This window comes from Gavialis gangeticus, unplaced genomic scaffold (genome assembly GCF_001723915.1).
Source record: "Gavialis gangeticus isolate Ggan-Ray unplaced genomic scaffold, GavGan_comp1, whole genome shotgun sequence".
Lineage (NCBI taxonomy): Eukaryota > Metazoa > Chordata > Crocodylia > Gavialidae > Gavialis > Gavialis gangeticus.
In genome coordinates, this window is record NW_017729034.1 from 53,650,117 (window position 1) to 53,669,821 (window position 19,705).

The 19,705-nt window shown below is 41.6% G+C and overlaps 1 protein-coding gene across 1 annotated transcript in view; it reads left to right on the forward strand.

Annotated features, from left to right (window-relative positions):
• The window catches only part of PCNX2 (pecanex homolog 2 (Drosophila)), a 328,028-nt gene that overhangs the window by 259,644 nt on the left and 48,679 nt on the right, over positions 1-19,705 (forward strand). The window contains exons 25-26 of the mRNA XM_019527461.1: positions 5,924-5,982; positions 8,697-8,912. Coding sequence (XP_019383006.1) covers positions 5,924-5,982; positions 8,697-8,912 — 275 coding nt within the window. The remainder of the gene's footprint in view (positions 1-5,923; positions 5,983-8,696; positions 8,913-19,705) is intronic.

Genomic DNA, 19,705 nt, shown 5'->3' on the forward strand with positions numbered 1-19,705 from the left:
GGGGGGGGGGGGGGGGATACGTGTCCCCTCTGTGTGTCACCTATGCAGGCACCCTTCCCTCTATTTGACTGAACCCCTCCTACTATGCATATATTTTGCACATTATTAACTGTCCTTGATTCTTTTTATTCTGTTTTCTTGATTGGTGTGTTTAGAGAACCTAGAAGGAAGGATAGATACAAGTGCCATTGCTGTATTTGGTTCTTCAACCTGCCCATAGGGGTACTGAATAAAAGAACAGGAGCTAGTGAGAAACATCAGGAACCAGATGGGATGTTGACTTTAAAATCAGTTAGACATTTAGAAACATTCAAACATACTTGCTTTTCAGGGGAAGCGCCCAAAGACTTGCTCAGAGTTTCTGTGAAATAATGTTATTTAGTAAGAAATCCCATTACTAAAGTAATTATCAATTTGGGTGAGTGGGGGTGACCAAATTTAAAGAAAGAAAGTGCCTGTGGAAAACCCAAATTACCCACACTCCCTGAAGTTCACTTTAAGAAGTTCTGTTTGACAGCAAAAAGCCCAGAAGTAAATGTGCAGCTGAGTTTGGGCCTTGTTACACCCTGTACTTTGAGCTGCTCAAGTGTTGATCAGTGTTAGTGCTATGTCAAGTTTGGAGCTTTTCTGACTTCTCCACCTGCATAGCTATGAGTTGCCATTAAAGGGCTGGCAAGCAGGGTCCTGACTAGCACCTACCTCTGTGAGTTGCCATTACTGGGCTGGTGAGCCCAGACAGGCTACTATACCTGCTTTAGGTGGGAGGGTGTGAGAAATGGTTTGGGGGAGCAGGAACATTGAGTGGGGAGGTGGAGAGTTAATGGAATGGGGGTGGGTAATGAAATAGGAGGTGGAAAGGAAATAGGGGTGGATGATGGGTGGTGAAATGAAGGAAGTCAGCCACTTAAAATAAAAATTAGTTAAAAAAAAAAGAGAGAGAGAGACTCATGTTTTAATAAATTAGGATCATGTGGTATGTGGGGGGTGCTGGTTTTACTTCCCAGGGTGCCTGGGAGGTGGGAGCAGTGAAGGAAGGTACATTTGGGGGATCTACTGCTCCTGCCCCAGGAAGGAAGCCCCAGCTCAGGGGGACTGAGTCTGATCCCCTGCCTTGTTCCTCCCTCCACCTCCCTTAGGTCCCACTCCTGGACCTATCCATGCCCTGTGATTTGACTACCCGGCATGTACTCTGCAGACTGTTTGCATGGGGTTGCACCCCTGGCAGGTGGGAAGTTCACGCCCCCGAGGGCAGGAGGGGGAGTGCCAGAACTTCCACCTGGGCAGTAGAGTTCAGGGGATAGAAAGTTTTTTCAGACAGACAGGAGGGTTGGGGAGAGGACTCGGCATCCTGGGATGCTGGGGACTGCAATTTAGATGGCTCATTTATGGGGCGTGGCCACACATTAATGGAACACCAGCTGGGTAACAGATCAGAGACAAAACTGCCCTGGAGTGGTGTAACTTTAAGTTGCCTAAAATGTGCTTAAAACTAGTTTCAGGTGTTAATGTGTGGGCAGTCTAGGGGTTAAGAACTCCAGGAGCTACCTAAAATGAATGCGTAATAAGTCCCTTTGATTACTGGGTGCAGTATAGGATAGTCTAATGTTATGCAAATTCCTTTAGCCTTTAAGAAGATACAAACAAAACTTCAGTTCCCATAACTGTGGAAGATTTTGAAGTCCAGTAGGGACTCACCATAAGATATTTCAACAATTTGTACTTATTTCATTGTATTCAGTATGTTGCCCTATGTCTTTACAAAAATTAAGTTTATGCTTTGAAAATATGTGGATGAAGCCCTGGGTTTTTCCTGCACTGTTAATGAAATCAGCATTCTTTATCTGGTATATTAAGGCTACCTTGTTCAAGGCTTAAGTTAAGTGATCTACAGTACAGTTTAGATGACAGCTTTTAAAGCTGTGGCATAGCTGCAAAACCTGCTTTTCTTTCTTTTCTATCTTAGCATTCAGTTTGCATTACCTGCTTCTGAAGCTACCAAAGTACTTTTGCTTTCCTATAATTGCTTCATACATATATCAGAAACAGGCTTCCACAGCAATGTTCTAAACAGAAAGATTTTTCACTCATAATTTTCTGAAGTAATGATTGATTTGTATGGATTGATCTTTATGGGAAAAAATTCTCTATTTTATCACCAGTATCTGCTTAACTTTGTGCTTCAGGTGCTTAGGGGGTCTCATGAGAAAAACCTTCTTACCGGCTCTCAGGTTCTCAGATTGAAAAATGTGTGTCAGGTACAATATTGACTTTACATCTGATATTGTCTCATGGAATTAAAAATCATCATGGAATGTGATTATAAGCTAATGCCTTAAATATACCTATTTTGAAATCAGCCATGTTGTTTGGTAAGAATGGGAAATTGCTCAAATTCCATGACATGGTCCTCATGTTATCCTTCTAATTCCCTCTGCCAGGCATCATAGGAGATGGGCCTATGTTCTGTGACAGACAAATTCTGGCAACCTAATCATATTAAAATAATTCTTCATATTCAGGGTTGCCGCATAAGACCACCTCTGCTCTTACCCTTTTTCTACTGCAGTAGAATTAAAGACTTTCATTACATCCCACCAGGCCCACTAGAAAGAAAAGTAATTGAGATCAATAATACATCAAATTAAATGTTAATTCATGCAGATAGTGCGCTAATATTAACTAAGAGTTATATGCACACCTGCAGAGTGAGCCACATGGAAAACTTGCTATTTCTAAGCAAAGCTCAATAGCACGTAGAGAGCTGAGGAAAGCAGTATTATCTCTCCAGCACTTTCTCTGTGAAAAACCTTGTACACATTTCTTACGGTTGGCTTTCTGTGGCTTTCATAGAGGAAATATTGCTGCCAATTGGAGAACGAGGCAAGAGAGGTTTGTCTTTTTGCCCTCAGGAAAGCCACTGGCATTTTCTAGCAAGTTGATTTTGGGAATGTTACAAAAGGCAGTGATTTATTAGGGTGATATCTTTTATTGGACCAACTATGTAGTTGGGATAAAGATAGACATTCATTGTCAGGTTGGCAGTAGCATACAAAAACTTCAGCTCTAAAACTTCAGCTCTCTTGATTGGGATGTGCATGATGGCAAACGGAAGAGATGTGCTGCTAAATGGGACAAAATGGAAGAGAAGAGACTTGGGGAGTAGTGAATAGAGAAGTGTGGGCTCAAGCAATGTCAGCACTTCTACATGAAAATGAGATATTTGCATATTAAAAAGCACAGATCCTTCTCTTGGACTGTGCTTTGGACCTGGAGAAGCTTCGGACGCTTCAGCATCCGAAGCAGCATGTCCAGATTGAAGCACTGGCTTTATTAGGCTTTTTGAAGTGGTTCGGAGCTTCTGAACCACTTCGGAAAATCTCTGGAGCCGCTTTGGAGATCTGGCCATAGGGTGTAATGGGGAATCAATGAAATATGTATAACTTTGTTGTTTTTTGTTTGATTTGGATGAAACTTGCAGGGGTGGTAGCCTCTGCTGAGAGCATGAAGCCTGCCACATTTCAAGAAGATCAGTGAAGATACAGTGTGAGGGGAACTGTACTCCAAATTCCTGAAAGCAAAATTCATGTCATGTATATGTTACACCACAGCGGGGTGAAAACTGCGGGGGTGGTAGCCCCTGATGAGGCCACAAAGCCTGCTAAATTTCAAGAAGGTAGGTGCAGGGGTTTGGGGGGAACTGCACCTCAAGCTGCAGACAAGCAAAACTCGTGACATGGGTGACACTGTGTGTTAAGGTGCAGCAGGGTGAAAGCTGCAGAGATGGTAGCCTCTGCTTATGTCCTTGAAACTTGGCAGGCTTTGTGGCCTCAGCAGGGGCCACCACCCCTGCAGTTTTCAGCTCGCTGCACCTTAACACACACAGGGTCATCTATGTCATGAGTTTTGCCTGTCAGCAGCTTGAGGTGCAATTCCCCCCAAACCCCTGCACCTATCACCTTGAAACTTGGCAGGCTTTGTGGCCTCACCAGGGGCTACTGTCCCTGCAGTGTTGACCCCCCTGTGGCTTAACCCATAGATGTGACATGAGTTTTGCTTTCAAGAATTTGAGGTACAGTTCCCCCAAAATCCCTGCTTTGGAACCACTTCAGACAGATCGAAGTGGGAACCTGACCCGGAGCTCCGGACCGGAACCCTGGCATCTGAAGCGGCCAGATCCTAAGCTGGATCGTATAGCTACCTACTTGCACAGACCTACTGCTTTCACCTTTTTCATCAGTTTAAAGGAACCGGAGAGGTTATGAAGACATCTCACTGATGTAATCCTGACACTGGCACCCTTTATAGGCTTGGCCAAGTGAATTTTTTTTTTCTATTTTATTCTTATTTTACGGAAGGGCATAATTAATTCTCCCAGACCTGCTTCTCCAGGCTGCTGCAAGGATTAAGAATGTGTATTAAGGTAAAAATTTCAAGGGGATGGGGCTTAGGAACTTATCTTATATTGGTGCTTTTGAAAAGCTTATCTGTAAAGCCTGTGAATTACCACGAAGAAGAAAAGTGCTCTGTAACCACCAGACACATCACCTTTGGCTGCCTCTACTTGGGGATTCCTTTCCATTCATGTTGGTATAGAATTAGCCATGACTGCTAAAAGAATACCTATTTCTAACTGGACACATTATTATTTCCAATCCCATTGGACCCTGAGTTTGTTGCAGTGATCAATGCATTTGTGATCTCCAGGTTTTTAGTACCGCTCATAATGTCTAGGAATGTAGGCATGAGCTGTCTAATAAACTGTCTCTTGGTCCAGGAGCTTCCATGACAGCTGTGCTCCCTGAGACAGTGAAAAATACCGACCGATGGGGGAAGGCTCTGTAATATGGGAGGCAAAGTTCTTGCAAGCTTCACTTCTCTCAAGAGATGAGAATAACCATGGGCCTTCGTGTTTTAAAACTAAATACAGAATGCTTGTATGTGATTTGCCTTTCCCTCAGTAAATGTTGCATCTGCACATGTATATGGAAAAAAAAAACTGTAGAATTTTAATCAAGCTATTTCTTTTAAGGGCTGGGAAGGAAGTAAGATATAATTTATGTTTTTGAATACTCGGGAGGTACTATGGAGATGATGTAAATACTGAGAAATACTGGGAGCATCTACACAAGACATTTATGGCAGAGCTGCCTAATTATCTCTGTAGTAAGTGTCTCGGCATCTACACATGCGACCCTGTTAAGCCACAGGGAACTAATCAACTCCGCCACAGGTTAGTACTTGTAAATGTAAGCACTGTCTTTCAGTGTAGTTCATTAGTGTGCAGCAAGGCATGTGTAGATGCTGATGGGGCTGGCTGGGGCAGAAGGGTGTTTCAGTGCAGGGGCTGTCTGCTGGCTAGCCCCACACTGGAGCACTCTTGTGCACCAGCCAGCTCCTCCACAGACAGTTGAGCTGGGTTTGGAGGGAGCAGCCCTGGGCCCCCCACCTGGGGCCCCTACCATTTGGGGCTACTCCGACCCGGTTCAATGTGCTGTGGTCCCAGGCGCACATTAAAATGTGGTGCCCAGCGTGGTATATGCTGGAATTTATTGCTCCATGCTAATTGCATGTGTAGATGCACCCACAGTGTAGTATATTGTTACAAGTGCTAGCTTTCAGCCTGAGTCTGCTACACTTGCTTGACATCATACCATAAGAATAGCTCCACTGGAGTAAGAACAGTGGGGGACAAAAAATGGTCCTTTTTTCTCAGTTGGCTATATACTTTTTGCTTAAGATGCATTAAAAAAGAACTAATAGTAATAACTGTGTTTGACTATTAAGAGTAAGCCAGTTTCCAGGTTAGGAATATGAGCTGAATGATCATACAAACAGGATGTATGAGAAGAAATGTTAAAAAGAAAAAATGGGAAATCTTGTCTTCAAAGGAAATTGGTTATACAAAGTGTCTTTTCATTTCTAGCACAAGAAGAGTGGACCATTCCAATACAAGACTGGCAATCCAGATTGAAAAGGACCCAGGTATGGCATGGGGTGTTTTTCTATATATTTTTCTAAAATGTGATTTATTTATTTTATCATGGCTGTGTTTTGGGAAAGTGTAAAGCAGATGCAAAGTGCTTAATCACTATGTGAATAAAGCTGATCATTTAAAATGTAATAGAGATTAAAAACTGCAAAGATCCTGATTAAGTCATGTGGTTTGGTATGTAAATACATTCTTTATTTTTTGGGGGTTGATTACATAGCTGCTGAGTTGCAAATCACTTATTCAGTCATAGAGTCTCTGTGTGCCCATGTATATAGCAAATAGCAGACAGAGTAGGTCAACTTGAAGGTCAGCTGTTGGTCAACTAACGATCTGGAAGAGTCGGTGTAAATACCCCCTTTCCACTAAGTATGACGATGAGCATTCCTTTCTAATTCTGTTGATGACCCTTGTGGAGAGTGTGTCATCCTGGGGTGAGTAGAAATTTTGCAAGAAAAGAGACACAGGAAAGCAAAGGGATAAAGTGCACCTTGTGATGCTATATTACTTAACAGTGTATTAAAGGTAGCTTTGATTAATGTTAATATACAGCAGAGGTCTAGATGGTTCTGAACATTTCCTGAAAGAAAGGAAATGCTCTAAGTCAGGGAGCATGAAAGGCATCTTGCAAAAAGTGCTAGCATTTGGCAGGATCACATCCTTACAGAAGAAGCTGATGTAAACATTTTAGGTAAAATCCTGATCCCATTCCAGTCAATACCAAGGCTTCTACTAAGTACAGCCAGTATATTATTGGTTAATTTTAATTTCTACTTTAAAAAAAAATTGTAAAATGTAACAAAATTGAGAGGGAAGTATGGGAGAGGGGGGAATGAAGCTACAAAACTGAATAATCTATCTTCCTTTACACAAAGGATAAACTTGCTTTCTGGGTGGTAGGAACAAAAGCTACTTTTAGTATATTAAAGTGAACAAATGTGTCTTTAGATAATGGGAGAGCGAGGCATCTTAATGATCCACATTCGTTATTTTCCATTTCAAGGCATGAAATAAAAACATTTTGCTAGCATTGCTGTCAAGTGACAATAGCCTTTTATTATAATGTTGTATAATAATATTGTTAAACCCAATGTTCAGGCAAAACATTTGCTTTTTCTAGTGTGGTTTAAATCTTAGTTTTCTGACTAGTTTAGATCTTCATCAAAATAGGCCAGTGGGAATATAACTCAGTGTGGGGTATAATGACCCAAATACAAAGGCAACCCATTTAATATGAACATGACCCAAGGAGCTTGAGTGGCCTTTACAGAGTATTGGGGTGAGCTGCTGATGCATAGCAGAAGATAAATGCACTTGCCAAACAAAACATGCTCATTAAATAAGGGAATTCAAGCACACTGACACTGTATTAAGCCAAGACACACAGTTTTGGAAAGTGTGAAGATTTTAGTTCATTTCAGTAATCATAATGAAGTGCTAATTTTTAATCCAGTTTCAAAATGCACTCACATATGAGTTTTTAGATTCTGATTGGGATGTTCCTTCTCCCAGCACTTCTAAGGCCTAATTGGCGTTAGAGATGCTTATTGGTACAGCTGATTTTTACAATTAATAATAACAATTCCAATGAAGATTGAACCTTTACACTTTTTCCCTCAATATGCTAAATTTGTGTTTTTAAAAAAATGTTTTTACAGGTAATTTGATGATGTCATGGTCTTAGTTATCCAACATCATTGGCAGGGATGGAGACTTTCTAAAGTTACTTAGAAGTTTAGCCCCACAGCTCCAGTTGAAAATAATAGGAGACAAAATCCCTTTGTTGGCTATGAAAGTATATTTTTTCAGCTATTAAATGGCGTGTTTGGATAGTAATGGCCTAGGGAGGCGTGCGATTCTTTAAAATTCATGTTAGTAAGCAAAAATGAAACTATCTTAACGTAGTAGAGAGCCCTCAAACTAATTACTCCAGGGCTTCCAGAAAATTTCTGATATTATTAAACAGGGGAGAGGAGATGTAGTGGTCCAGATTTGATCTGCACATCATCTCACATCCAGTCTTCTACTTTCAGCATTGTTTTTTTTTAAATAAGGATCACACACCTAATTCTATATAAAGTAGCTAGGAGCTAGAGGTGCAGTAGGACTTTCAAGGAGATGCTGTCACCTCCCAGGAATAGGCTGTATTATAATAACTAGCAAGGAAGTAGGATCAGATTAAAAATGGTTTGATATATATAATATATTTATCCAGAGTCATAGCATGCTCATTGAGTGCCTGAGATGGGACGGGGGAGCAGGAGAGGTCTTGGAGTATGTCAACCACTGTAAATTTGCGGCAGTGGGGGGTGAGGGGAAGGGAACCCCTTCCTGGGCTGCTGCTGCTGTTGCAGCACCAGTTCCTCTGGCAACAATAGCCCCACAGCCGGGCTCCCTGGGACCCAACTCTAGTGCCCAGTTTGCTCTCCCAAGTCCCAACACATACATATTGGCAAAGGCTTTCCTGGGGCGGGGTGGGGGGGAGGGGTACGCCATTCCACTCCCTTCACTCACTCCCTGTCCTCCAGTTACACAGCTTAGTGAAGTACTGCCCTGCCTGAATCCTATGCCTCCACTGTAGCAAAAACTCCCAGGGGGTGATTCTGGTGCCCCTTCAAACTCAGCCTCCAAGGCCCATGCCCACTTCTTACCATCCAAGTTACGGTACTGAGTTTACCTATAATAATGTTTGTTGCTGTGCTTATAGGAAGCGATGACAATAATCTCAACTCCATTTTTTATGAGCATCTGACCAGATCTCTGCAGGAGTCTCTTTGTGGAGATTTGATTCTTGGCCGCTGGGGAAACTACAGCACAGGAGACTGTTTTATTTTGACATCAGATTATTTAAATGCCTTCATTCACTTGATCGAAATTGGAAATGGCCTTGTTACTTTCCAGCTCAGAGGACTTGAATTTCGAGGTAAGGAACTACGTACCTGGAGGAGTAGAAGACAAGCACAAACAAATTAGTTGCCAGGCTTTCTTCACATACTGAAACTCCATAGCCTGCTTATGGTACAGTAGACTGTTGAAAGGGCATATCTGGCTATAATGGCAGCCCAAAGCATTGGGAAATTGAGTTAAGTCCCTCGACACTATATGATTTGAAAACAATACAGGAATGTTGTGTTCTTTTTATTTGTTCCTTGTTTCTGAGCCTTTTGGGTATGCTTGCATTATGTTCTTGCACCCTCAGCCATGACAGATGCGATTCTTACAAAACTGCATGACTTTAGGAAGTGGAGCCTGAGAAACAGTCACAAGATTGCCGTCAGATCATCCCAGTTAGCATGAACATGAAGATGAACACCTGTCTGGTATTGATATGGTTAAGTGTTGGCATTAGACTGCTGCTGGCTACAGTGACAGCATAGTTTGTCCTTTGAACTGGTGCTGAAAGCTGCCCAGAATGGCTGGGGTCCACTCTACTTCCTACTGGGCAGGAAGAGAAGGAGGGAGTGAGGAGCCGATTCCTAGGTTGGGGCATCATACATCCCAGGCTTAGGAAATACAGTTGCTGAGACAGTTGTTGGCAGCAGAGGGAAGGTGGCCCCACTTTGTCTCTTGCTGGGAGAAGGACTGTTCCTCACTGTGAGTGCTTCTAACTGGCAACAGGGTGAGTTATGGCATTTGTGGTTCCATGTTCATTTTTGTGGTCACTCCTGTCCTGTGTGTGTTGCTGCTAGGAAGAGAAGGAAAAGATAAAGGAAACTGCAGAGCTTATCAGCCAGCTTTTAAACTCTCTCCATGTTCTTTATACTAGGTGAAGTCGTCTAATTATTTATTTATGAAACATACAAGTGTTCTGGTAGTTTCTCAGATGTAGAAAGAGTATCTCCCTGCCCCAGAGAGCTTAGGATCTAACTAGGTAACATACAAAGGAGTGGGTGAAGAAGGTATACATTGATGATGTGGCAAAAATATTCAAAGCAGGCTCTGGGTTCTCTGGGTGGTGCAGTGGAGAAGTGGGGATAGGTGTCCTTGTAGGTAAGGTGTTAGGTTGGGAAACAAAAATATAGGTCCAGTCCTTGACTCTGTCATGGATTGCCCATGTGATCTTGAGTAAGCTCTGTAATGTAGCTGGAGGGTGAGCATGGGGTTGTGAAGAAAAAATCATTTATGTTTGTGAGGCCCTTGGACCCTGTGGTAATGGGGCCACAGAGAGCACAGACAGACAGATTGTAAAAAGAGGTTACATGAAGGAAAAGTAAAGAAGAGAAAGTATTCACTTATATGCCCTATAAACTCTTATTAACAATGACAGATAGCTCTATTGCTTTCTTCATCTTCAGAGACATCTGTACAGACATTAACTTCTCCTCATGTCACCCTAAGGTAAGTGATAGCATCCTTATTTTGAAGGTAGGCAAAATGAAGGGAGAGGGGTTAAGCACCTTGTTAAAGGCCACAGAGGGAGTTCATCGAAATTTTCCTGATATGCTGATTCTCTTGTTTCATGCCCAGGCCAGCAAACTATACATCTTTCCTCATTCTTTATGCATGAACATAACAATAAGCCGAGACAGGACATGCATTATTAGGTCACTGGTATAACAGTGTGACAGCTTGAACCAATTAGTTCTGCCTTTAGCAAGGAGTGCTACAGTAGCACTGGCTTCAAAAGGAGATAAAACTTTGTGTTAAATAATTAACTCCTTTGAAGCCAATACTAGGCAGCCTGAATGCCTCTTAGTTGCAGTTTATCCCATTTTGCTGGAAGAAGGAAAAATAAGACACACAATATATAACATGTATTAATCTGAAAAGTTGATTCCTGTAAGAATTGCCCTATCCCTTTCCCTATGCAGAGATTTAAATGTGTTTAAAAAAGGTTTTTAGTTTAAATTCTGTTTGGACTTTTTCTGAGTAGCAGAGCAGAAGTAGCTCTATTATGTGTAGATAAGTCTCTGTTATTTGACATTCTTGTTTGGATTAAAATATCTCATTGAGGAGCCTAAAGTGCCTTTTATAATATTACCACTTTACCTCACTACCACTTGTCTGTCTCCATCTTTCCATTCCCTAGGCAGACAGAAGGCCTAGAAATGACAAACAGCAAAAGTGACAAAATGCCCCCAACCCTGTCCTTGTTGGGAGAGAAGATCAGGGGTATAGCAGGCAAAATTAATTAGCTGGAAGTAGAGCCATGTAAAACCCAGTGGTTTTGTATCAAAGTGGTCCATGTGAACATTGACTTTGTTTTTGATCCAAGTTTGTACATTATCTCCAAGTAACATTTTTTTTCATTTGTATTTGAAAGCAAACTAGTTTTAAATTGCAGAGGCTCACCTGGCACACAGACTGGGCATACACAATTACATTTCATCACTGGAATTGCTAATTTTACATTATTAAAGGGGAGCTGATAGCCCCCAGTATGTGAAGGTTGTCTGCTGGGTTCCCTTGTAAGAGATTACTTTTGATTTCTTTTTTCTCTCCCTTGCTTATGGAAAGCTCTTAGCATCTCCATTGTTTGTACTAGGTTTGTGGAATTCGATAAGGCCAAAACTCCTGGGCCTTTCACTTGTCCCATGAAATCCCACATAGGCTTGGCTGAATTTCAGATTTTTGAAAATCAGGACCACGTTCCTCAGGAGCATGTTAGCAGGCTGCTAAAATAAGTTTGTGCCTGAAAGCTTGCAAAAAACTTTTTTTCAACTATTTAGTTGGTCTAATAAACAGTATTGCATCTACCCAAAGAACCTTGCTAACCTAACATCATCATTCAAATTGCTGGGCCCACATCACTACTGCAGCAGCAGCAGCAGCAGCAGTGGCAGTAACAATAAGCACCTAGAACTGGGAAGGTGTGGGAGATATTGTAATAGTTGTAACACTGGAAGTGGAGCAGTTGAGGTAAGAATTTTCCTTCCTCTCTCTCTCTCCTTCTCACACCTGCACTTACACCAACCTAGACAATATCTCTCCACACCTCAGAACAGTAGCCAATTCCCCCACTTGTGGGTGAAGAAGCTTACCCAAACATTGTGAGGAGGGAGTGAGCCAAACCAGATAACTCCTGACTACTCCTGCAGAACCAGTAAAGGTAGAATTATTTTTCCTAAAATAGTTGTGTGCCTAAATTGAAGCTTTCTAGCCATCGACCTAGGCGTTCTTGTTCCTGGATGTATGCCATGACCACATAAATGTGTGAATGCAAACTGAACATGCACCATAAGGCTATGCACTGGTTAAGCATACGTGTGCATTATCTGAGCCTGAGTCTTGAAAAGATGCGCTTGGTGGTGGGAGGCCTCCATGCTATGGCTTCAGTATGGGAGGTTAGGGTATACACCCAGAAAGTTGGAGACCCAGGTTGAAGATTCCCCTTGTCCAGATGGGGTTTGAACCTTGGTATTTGTGACTTCTCAGCACAGTGTTTAATCACCAGGGATCCTGGTTTTCACTGTTAAAAAATGCAAAATTCTCTGATTAAAACCCCCAAAATGTGCATTTTTCCACAACTAAAATGAAACACACCACTCTCTTCCCCCCTGCTCCATATATATCAGTTAGGTATCAATAAAACATTGTGTTTATCTATCTATAAATAAAACATTGTATTTAACTGATACATACGTGTGTGTGTGTGAGGGTGTGTGTGTGTGTTAAACACAATTTTTTATCGATATATTTACAATTTTAAAGCAATTTGGAAGCCTACCAGTACCTCAATCATTATAATAAAATAAATTCTAAACAACTGCATACTTTGGCTTTTGATTTGAGGGTTTTTATTATGGAAAATCAGAGCTCCCTCTGCCCCTTTCACTCACCAGGATGTGGGTCCAGCTGCAGCTGTCTCCCCCCACCCCCCACTTTGTCATCTGTGCTCCTCCTCCCCATTGACTTACTTTCAGGGAACTGTGGGAGCTGCTTTCTATCCTGCTGCCTGGCTGCATTGCCACATGTATGCATGTGTGTTTGCACATGCACGTGGCCCCTTGCTTCTGTTCACCCTCCTTCCACTCCCCCCAGCCCCAAGCAGCCCCTTGGAGGCTGCAACTATGCCTGCCTGCAAGAGGAAAGCTGCAGTTTCCCAGGTTTTTCTCCTTTAAATAGGAAAATCCATGATTTTTTCCCACAGGAAATGAAAACCCAGATCCCTGCTAATCATATCACAGGTCAGACATTACCTTGCTTCCTGTCTGATGAGCCTTTTGAGGCTGAGCCACTGCCAATTGTTTTTAATAGTTATTGGATAAAATGGATGGAAAGAAGTGCAGAGGGGAAGTCTGTGCCCTAGAAGAACCTAGGACTTGTTCCTTCCAGGTCAGCATCTGCCTCTGAGCCATACGTCATCTACCTTGTCTCCCCATCCCACATATTTCCCTCTTGGCTTCCAAAGAGGACAGCTTCAAAAGGAGCACTGAAGAAGGGGGTCTGGATAATACCAACTTGTGGGATGGTGTTTGGAGCCCTATGATGGAAAGTCTGAGAGAGGCGGGCCCAGAGCCAAGGTCTTTGGCTTCCAGGGCAAAGTACTTTAATTGTTCAACAGTTGTAACCAAAATGTGACTAGTCAGGGCTCTCCTCTTCCAGTCTAACACTCACATGTCCTAAGGCACGTTTTGAGCACGTTCTTTCACAGCATCCAAGTGGGCTTCAGCCCATGAAAGCTTGTGCTATATTTATTTCTCTACTTTGGTTAGCCTGTAAGGTGGAAATCTACCCCACTTTCTGCAAGAAACTCAGCCAACACCCACACAAACACAGGCCACACAGCCATCATTCCTTGCTGCCAGCTAATGTAACTTTTGTTCAGGGCTGAAACCCTGCTGGGAATGCATAATGGGTCTGGTGTTTCAGTTGTACTTATTAGACCTTTTCCTACAATATTCCTTAAAATAACACTAGGGCAAATATAATTTTAAAAATCCACTAATATTAGTTTGTAAAGTCAAAGAATGATTGCATGTGCAACTTTAATTCCTCTCCTTTGTGTACTTGCATTATGTTCCAAGCTTATGTTCTATGCTTGTATTCTGCTTTTTGTGCAGGAGCCCAACCTTAGTCAAGAGTGTGGGATGAATGCACAAGCTGTCAAAGTAAGGTTAGACAGAGAACCTTAAATCTGGCATTTTCTCACTTTGACTTCTTGACTTTGTAACCAAAACCATGTTCATTTAACTTAGATTTTTATAAATTAAACGATCAAGTAGAGTCTTAAATTAGCCCAAACTTTTTCAGCATTTCAACTTTCACTTGAAAGGCTTGTGAACCTCAGTGACCACTTTGTAAAGTTGGAATTAAGTGGTTTCTGGATTTTGCTGTGAACATTTTGCACTACTATAACTAGAAAATGAGAGTTCAGCGAATTTGTTTACAGAGCTTTCTGAACCAAAGTTTGCTTTTTAAGGGTTTGCTATCCATATCAGATTATTGGCCTTAAAGGAATTCTTGGTTGAAACTCGCATATCATTATTGGATAACAGTCTTCAAATCCTTGAAGTGCAATTACAGGAAGGATGGAGAATGGGCTTTTCTCTGTAGCAGTAGGGGACAGGAATAGGAACAATGGCCTAGAGCTTCAGCAGGGGAAATTTAGTTGGAGATTTGGAGGAACTTTCTGACTATGAGGCTGGTTAAGCATTGGAACAGACTACCTAGAGATATTATGCAGTCTTCATCTTTGGAAGTTTTCAAGAGGAGATTAGGCAGACACTTGGCTGGAATGGTCTAGTCAGAGCAGGAGACTGGATTAGATAAACCTGTGAGGTCCCTCTCAGCCCTACATTCCTATGATCATATGGAAAATAGGGGTACTGTTTAACTGTAAATGTCTCTTAGTTCACAGTATGGAAATGGACTAATGCACTAAAAGAAGTTAATCACTATAGCTGCTGCCGTGGAATAAGGTATTTTAGTAAGAGCAGCATGCCAGAAAAATAACTTGTTGTGTGATTTGAAGCTTAGGAACAAAAAACTGGGGAGAATGCAGAAGCACTGTTGTCAGCTAAACTGAGCTAACTACAGAATGGGAAAGAAATGATTTTTCTGTTGAGTCAGGGCATCAACAGAAGATCATTTGGAGAATGTCCAGTTAGCCACATATCTTGGAAAATTACTCAGGGACAATAGGACTGGTATCTGGAGGTACTGTTTTCTAACTCACTCCCTTTGTCCTTCAGTAATATAATTAACTACTGTATTTCTCCTTTATTTTTGTTACTGATGTTGTGGATGTATTATTCATGCTTCACTTGGAACTTTGTTAGATGAATTGAGGAAGTGGGCATGGAGCAGACACAGATGTAATTGCACATAGTGGAAGGCAGCTGCTATAGTGGGAATGGAATTGCCCGTGGGGTTTTCTGTGTATTTGCTAGTTTATTCCTCTCACAAAATGGTGCATGAACATCATGGGCAGTTTAAATTATGCTTCAGGCACTGTAACAATGTTTAACAAATAAGGCCAGATACTACTCATATCTCTGATATATTTGTATGTGCACTCTTTGTAGTTCTATTACAGTAGTGAGCAGACTACCAGTGTAGGGAATATTTATTGGTATTTGAATGTTCTGTCTGAATGTTCTGTCCTGTTCTCAGGAATCGTTCTGTATTGAAAAAAGGCCAGCACTCTCATTTTTTATTTTTTAATAAACAATCACTCCATGTTGTAAAAAGTAAAGGTCCCTTTCCTTGTCTTTCCTGAAACCACGTTGCTAATGTAATGTTCTTTTCTGGACACAATTTATCACAAATATATTTGTAAATTGAAGGGAGCTGGATAGGTATGATTCAGAAAGAGAGATCAAAGGGTTAGGAACATAACAATCTACAAATATTAGAAAGGTGTCAACAAGAAGCACTGCTGTAATATGTTTTGGATCATTTAAAATTTTTGCATGATATCTACTTTTAGCCCTGAGAAAAGGGTAATGTAGTAATCTAGCTTTCAAGTGGGTCTCTGCAGCAAGCTAAACATCAAATTTGTCTTGCCTGTTGTAAGTGAAAAAGATTATTACTCCAACCATTTTTTTTTATAATTGACCCTCTTACTACGTCATGTGGTATATCCAAAGATTAGATATAATATTAGGAAAAATGTTGCAAAGAGAAATGCATTTGGAGGAAGATAGACTGGATGGCATAATAATAGTTGTTTGCCATCAAATAACTTCAATGATTCTACATAAATCTAGTCTTCTCCCTCAAGGAATTGTTCTCAAATTACTTCCCCGCAAGATATCATGGAACCATAGTACGTAACTGTAAGGTGGAGAGGGAAAGGAGCATGGGGTACACCTTCCAAATTGTCTCGATCCATCTCTGATTCCTCTGTTCTTGCCAAATGGAGAAATGGTAGAACCAATTCTTTCCTTTGTTTGCCCTACTGTTTTTTGCTAGTGAACAAAACAAAAAGGTTAGTGGTTCTGATGGGGGTAGAGTGGTTCTATTTTTACAGCACTAATATGTTTTGCTGGAGCAAGTGAAAGGACCAAAGCTGGGGTCTTGGTACTACAAGAGCTAAGCCATGAATAGCTGCCACCATTGCTAGTGTCCAGAGAGTGTCCATTCTAGAAACCTGTCAGGCTGCCACCAGGGAGTCCAGTGCATCCTTTTATAAAGAGCTATTGTTTTTTCTCAGTTCTAGAGCCAAATCAGATGGTTATTTCAGGAGGGGATAATGTTTCAGTCTCTCTTCATTGCACTTCCAGGGGTATTTCCATTACTTAAGAATCTCCTTTATGGAGCAGAAAAGGGAGATGTTTAGATAGTTGGGGGATCTTTAAGAACCAAAGCTAGAAAAGTTCATAATCATGTCTAATTAATACACACATGTATGGACCCTTAACCACTTTACTGCAGGTACTGAAGATGACTTGAGTTTCCTGCAGTAATTCACATTAGTACCTACAGACTGTTGCCCAAGCCTGATTGGAGAGTGGGAGACTCACATGATCCCACCCCAGGAAAAATAGTGTCCCAAGACCACAAATGGGAATGTGTAGAGACTGGGAAAAAAGATGCATTGTTGGGCCTCCTTGGCCATGCTCCCACTGTGGTCTTGAGCAAATCATTTACACTTTATACTGTGCCTCATCTGTAAAATAATCTTGCCACTTTGCTGAGGAGGAGCAGATTTCCAGAGCCTTGAAGGAAGCTCCCCATTATGAGCAGAAATTGGTGATGCAGAATCAAATGTTTTCTTATATGTATTTTGTAAATAAAAATTTACACTAACTCCTGTACCCTCTGAGGGTGGTAACAAACAGCATGTAAGCAACCAGCTGCCTTCTTGCAAATCCCTCCTTTGTGACACCCCTGCCTCCAGAAGCAGGTGTATTAGGCCTCTGTTCAACAACTAGGTTCTACTTCCCATCCTATTTGGTCCCTGAATTCTATGCCTCCTTATACCCCCTCGTCCAAGGCTATTTGTTGAGGTCACTTTGCTTTGAAAGTAAACATAGTGGGGTGTGGGGGTGAAGTGGGTGAGACAGAAAATTGTGGGGGCTGTGCTATACATCTTCTGGCCAAAGATACTTATTCCGCTGGGCTGGGAATGCCACACTTCTAGTCTGTGGGCAGGAGTGGGGCAGGCTCAGCTGCAGGGGGAGGGTGGTGGTGGCCCAGTGGGGGGAGGCCCACTTGGGAGGGGTGGCTACAGAGGGGCTAAGAGCAATTTTGGGGTGACTCTCCCCGAGTGCTGCCTCTGCTTGTACTGCTTTTATCCAACACCAGAGAACTTCAATTGTCAGAAAAAGGAGAGTGATTGAACCCACACAGTATCTATAAAAATGATATGGGTGTGGCTCCTGCATGGCATTGTTAGCCCTTTCTATTTTGATTTTTATACTTACCACTTATGTCAGTGGTCCCTAATATACAGGTCATTAGCACCTTTTGTTCTACTCATGTATTTAATGTTAATCCACATCATTAGGCTGTTTTAAAGTTTAGATATTCAGTATGGAAATGAGAGCTCCTCTAGAAGTGCAGCGTGTTGTTGTGTTATCATATTTTATGCATGCCCACGCACAATTAAAAGTTTTTTTCCTCCACTCAAAATGATTGCAAGTTGAAAATCAAAATGCATGTTTTTATTTCACTCGCTATTTTTGGAATGATTAAATGTTTTCTGCTGGATAGGCAGTAGTCAAATCAGGTGGTGTTGTATATGCTGCTTGCAGCCAGATTACAGTCCCAAATTTCAATTTCCTAATTTTCTTGTAGGTCATTTAATTCTGATGGAGTACAAGTGAGTTTTTAAATTCTGATGTGTCAGGAAAATAGTGGTCCATTTCTTACAAGTGCTTTTCTGCTGGGCTCAACTAAATTGACCTTGCTTTGTTGAGGTAGCACATGTTTTTGCATTAATAGGAGATTTTTGGCAAGCATCCATTGTAGATATCATGCAAATGAATCAGCCTTATCTATATTAACAAATTTTCCAGTGGATGACTGCTGTGGAGTTGGAAGTAAGAGAGATGACTTAACAAAACAAAGGATTTTAAAAGATATTTCCCCTTGATTTAGAAAACACTCATTAAAAATAAAAGCATTTTCTTGTATGTTAATATTTAATGGGGCCACATTTAATGATATTGCATGTCTCAACTGCACCTTCTGCTCCATTGCTCTTCAATTTTATAAATAATTCTCTTAGAACTGGATCAATTTGATATTTTATCGCAAAGCTTAATAAGCATTGGCATGTTAATCATCAGTTTGAAATACATGATATGCAAAAGTGTAGGGCCCACATTCTGGAAAATATATATGAATTGGCATAACTTTATGCACTGCATGTTGTCTCTTTGGCCTTTGTGAGCCTAATCACACTACATAAAGTTAAGCATGTACACTAGGCTTTGCAGGGGCCTAACATGGTTAATTATAAATGGCATTGAAATACAGGATATTAGTTAGAATTTCCCAACAAAATAAACATTGTGAAGTTCAAGTTCTGGCTGTTATGATTTTTTTTGAAGGCAAAAAGGAGGACTTTGTAGAAAAGGCACATTTGAATTCCGCTACTAGAACTGAGGATAGGGAAAGACAGAGATCTGTAGGGCCTGTAGCTGCAGGTTCACATCCCATCTCAGCAGACCTGAGCACTACTTCCACTGGAAGTTTAAATCATCAGAAATCAGACATAAAAAAGATGAGAATTCAAAATGCCTAAGTAGATCTGTTTTCAAGGAGGTGCAAGAGAAGCTGCTGCTAAGATCTTAAGGCAGGAGTTTCCTAACTGGTCTGTGTACAGTCAGAATCCTAAAACCCAGATGACAAGGGAATTAGCTGAGGTCATTGCGGGACCCCTGGCACGGCTTTACGAGCACTCGTGGTGCTCTGGTGTGGTGCCAGAGGACTGGAAGAGGGCCAATGTGGTTCCCATCTTCAAAAAAGGGAGGAAGGAGGACCGAGGAAACTATAGGCCAGTAAGTCTTACCTTGATCCTGGGTAAGCTTTTTGAGAGAATTATCCTGGCACATGTCCACTAGGGGCCAGTGGGGGAGGTTATGCTTAGGGGCAACCAACATGGGTTTGTTAGAGGCACATCCTGTCAGACCAACCTGGTGGCCTTCTATGACCAGGTCACCAAATCTGTAGACTCAGGGGTAGCAGTGGACGTAGTCTCTCTGGACTTTAGGAAGGCCTTTGACACTGTCTCTCACCCCATTTTCATTAAAAAACTAGGGGACTGTGATGTCAACACCTACACAGTCAAATGGGTCGCTAACTGGCTGGAGGGCCGCACCCAGA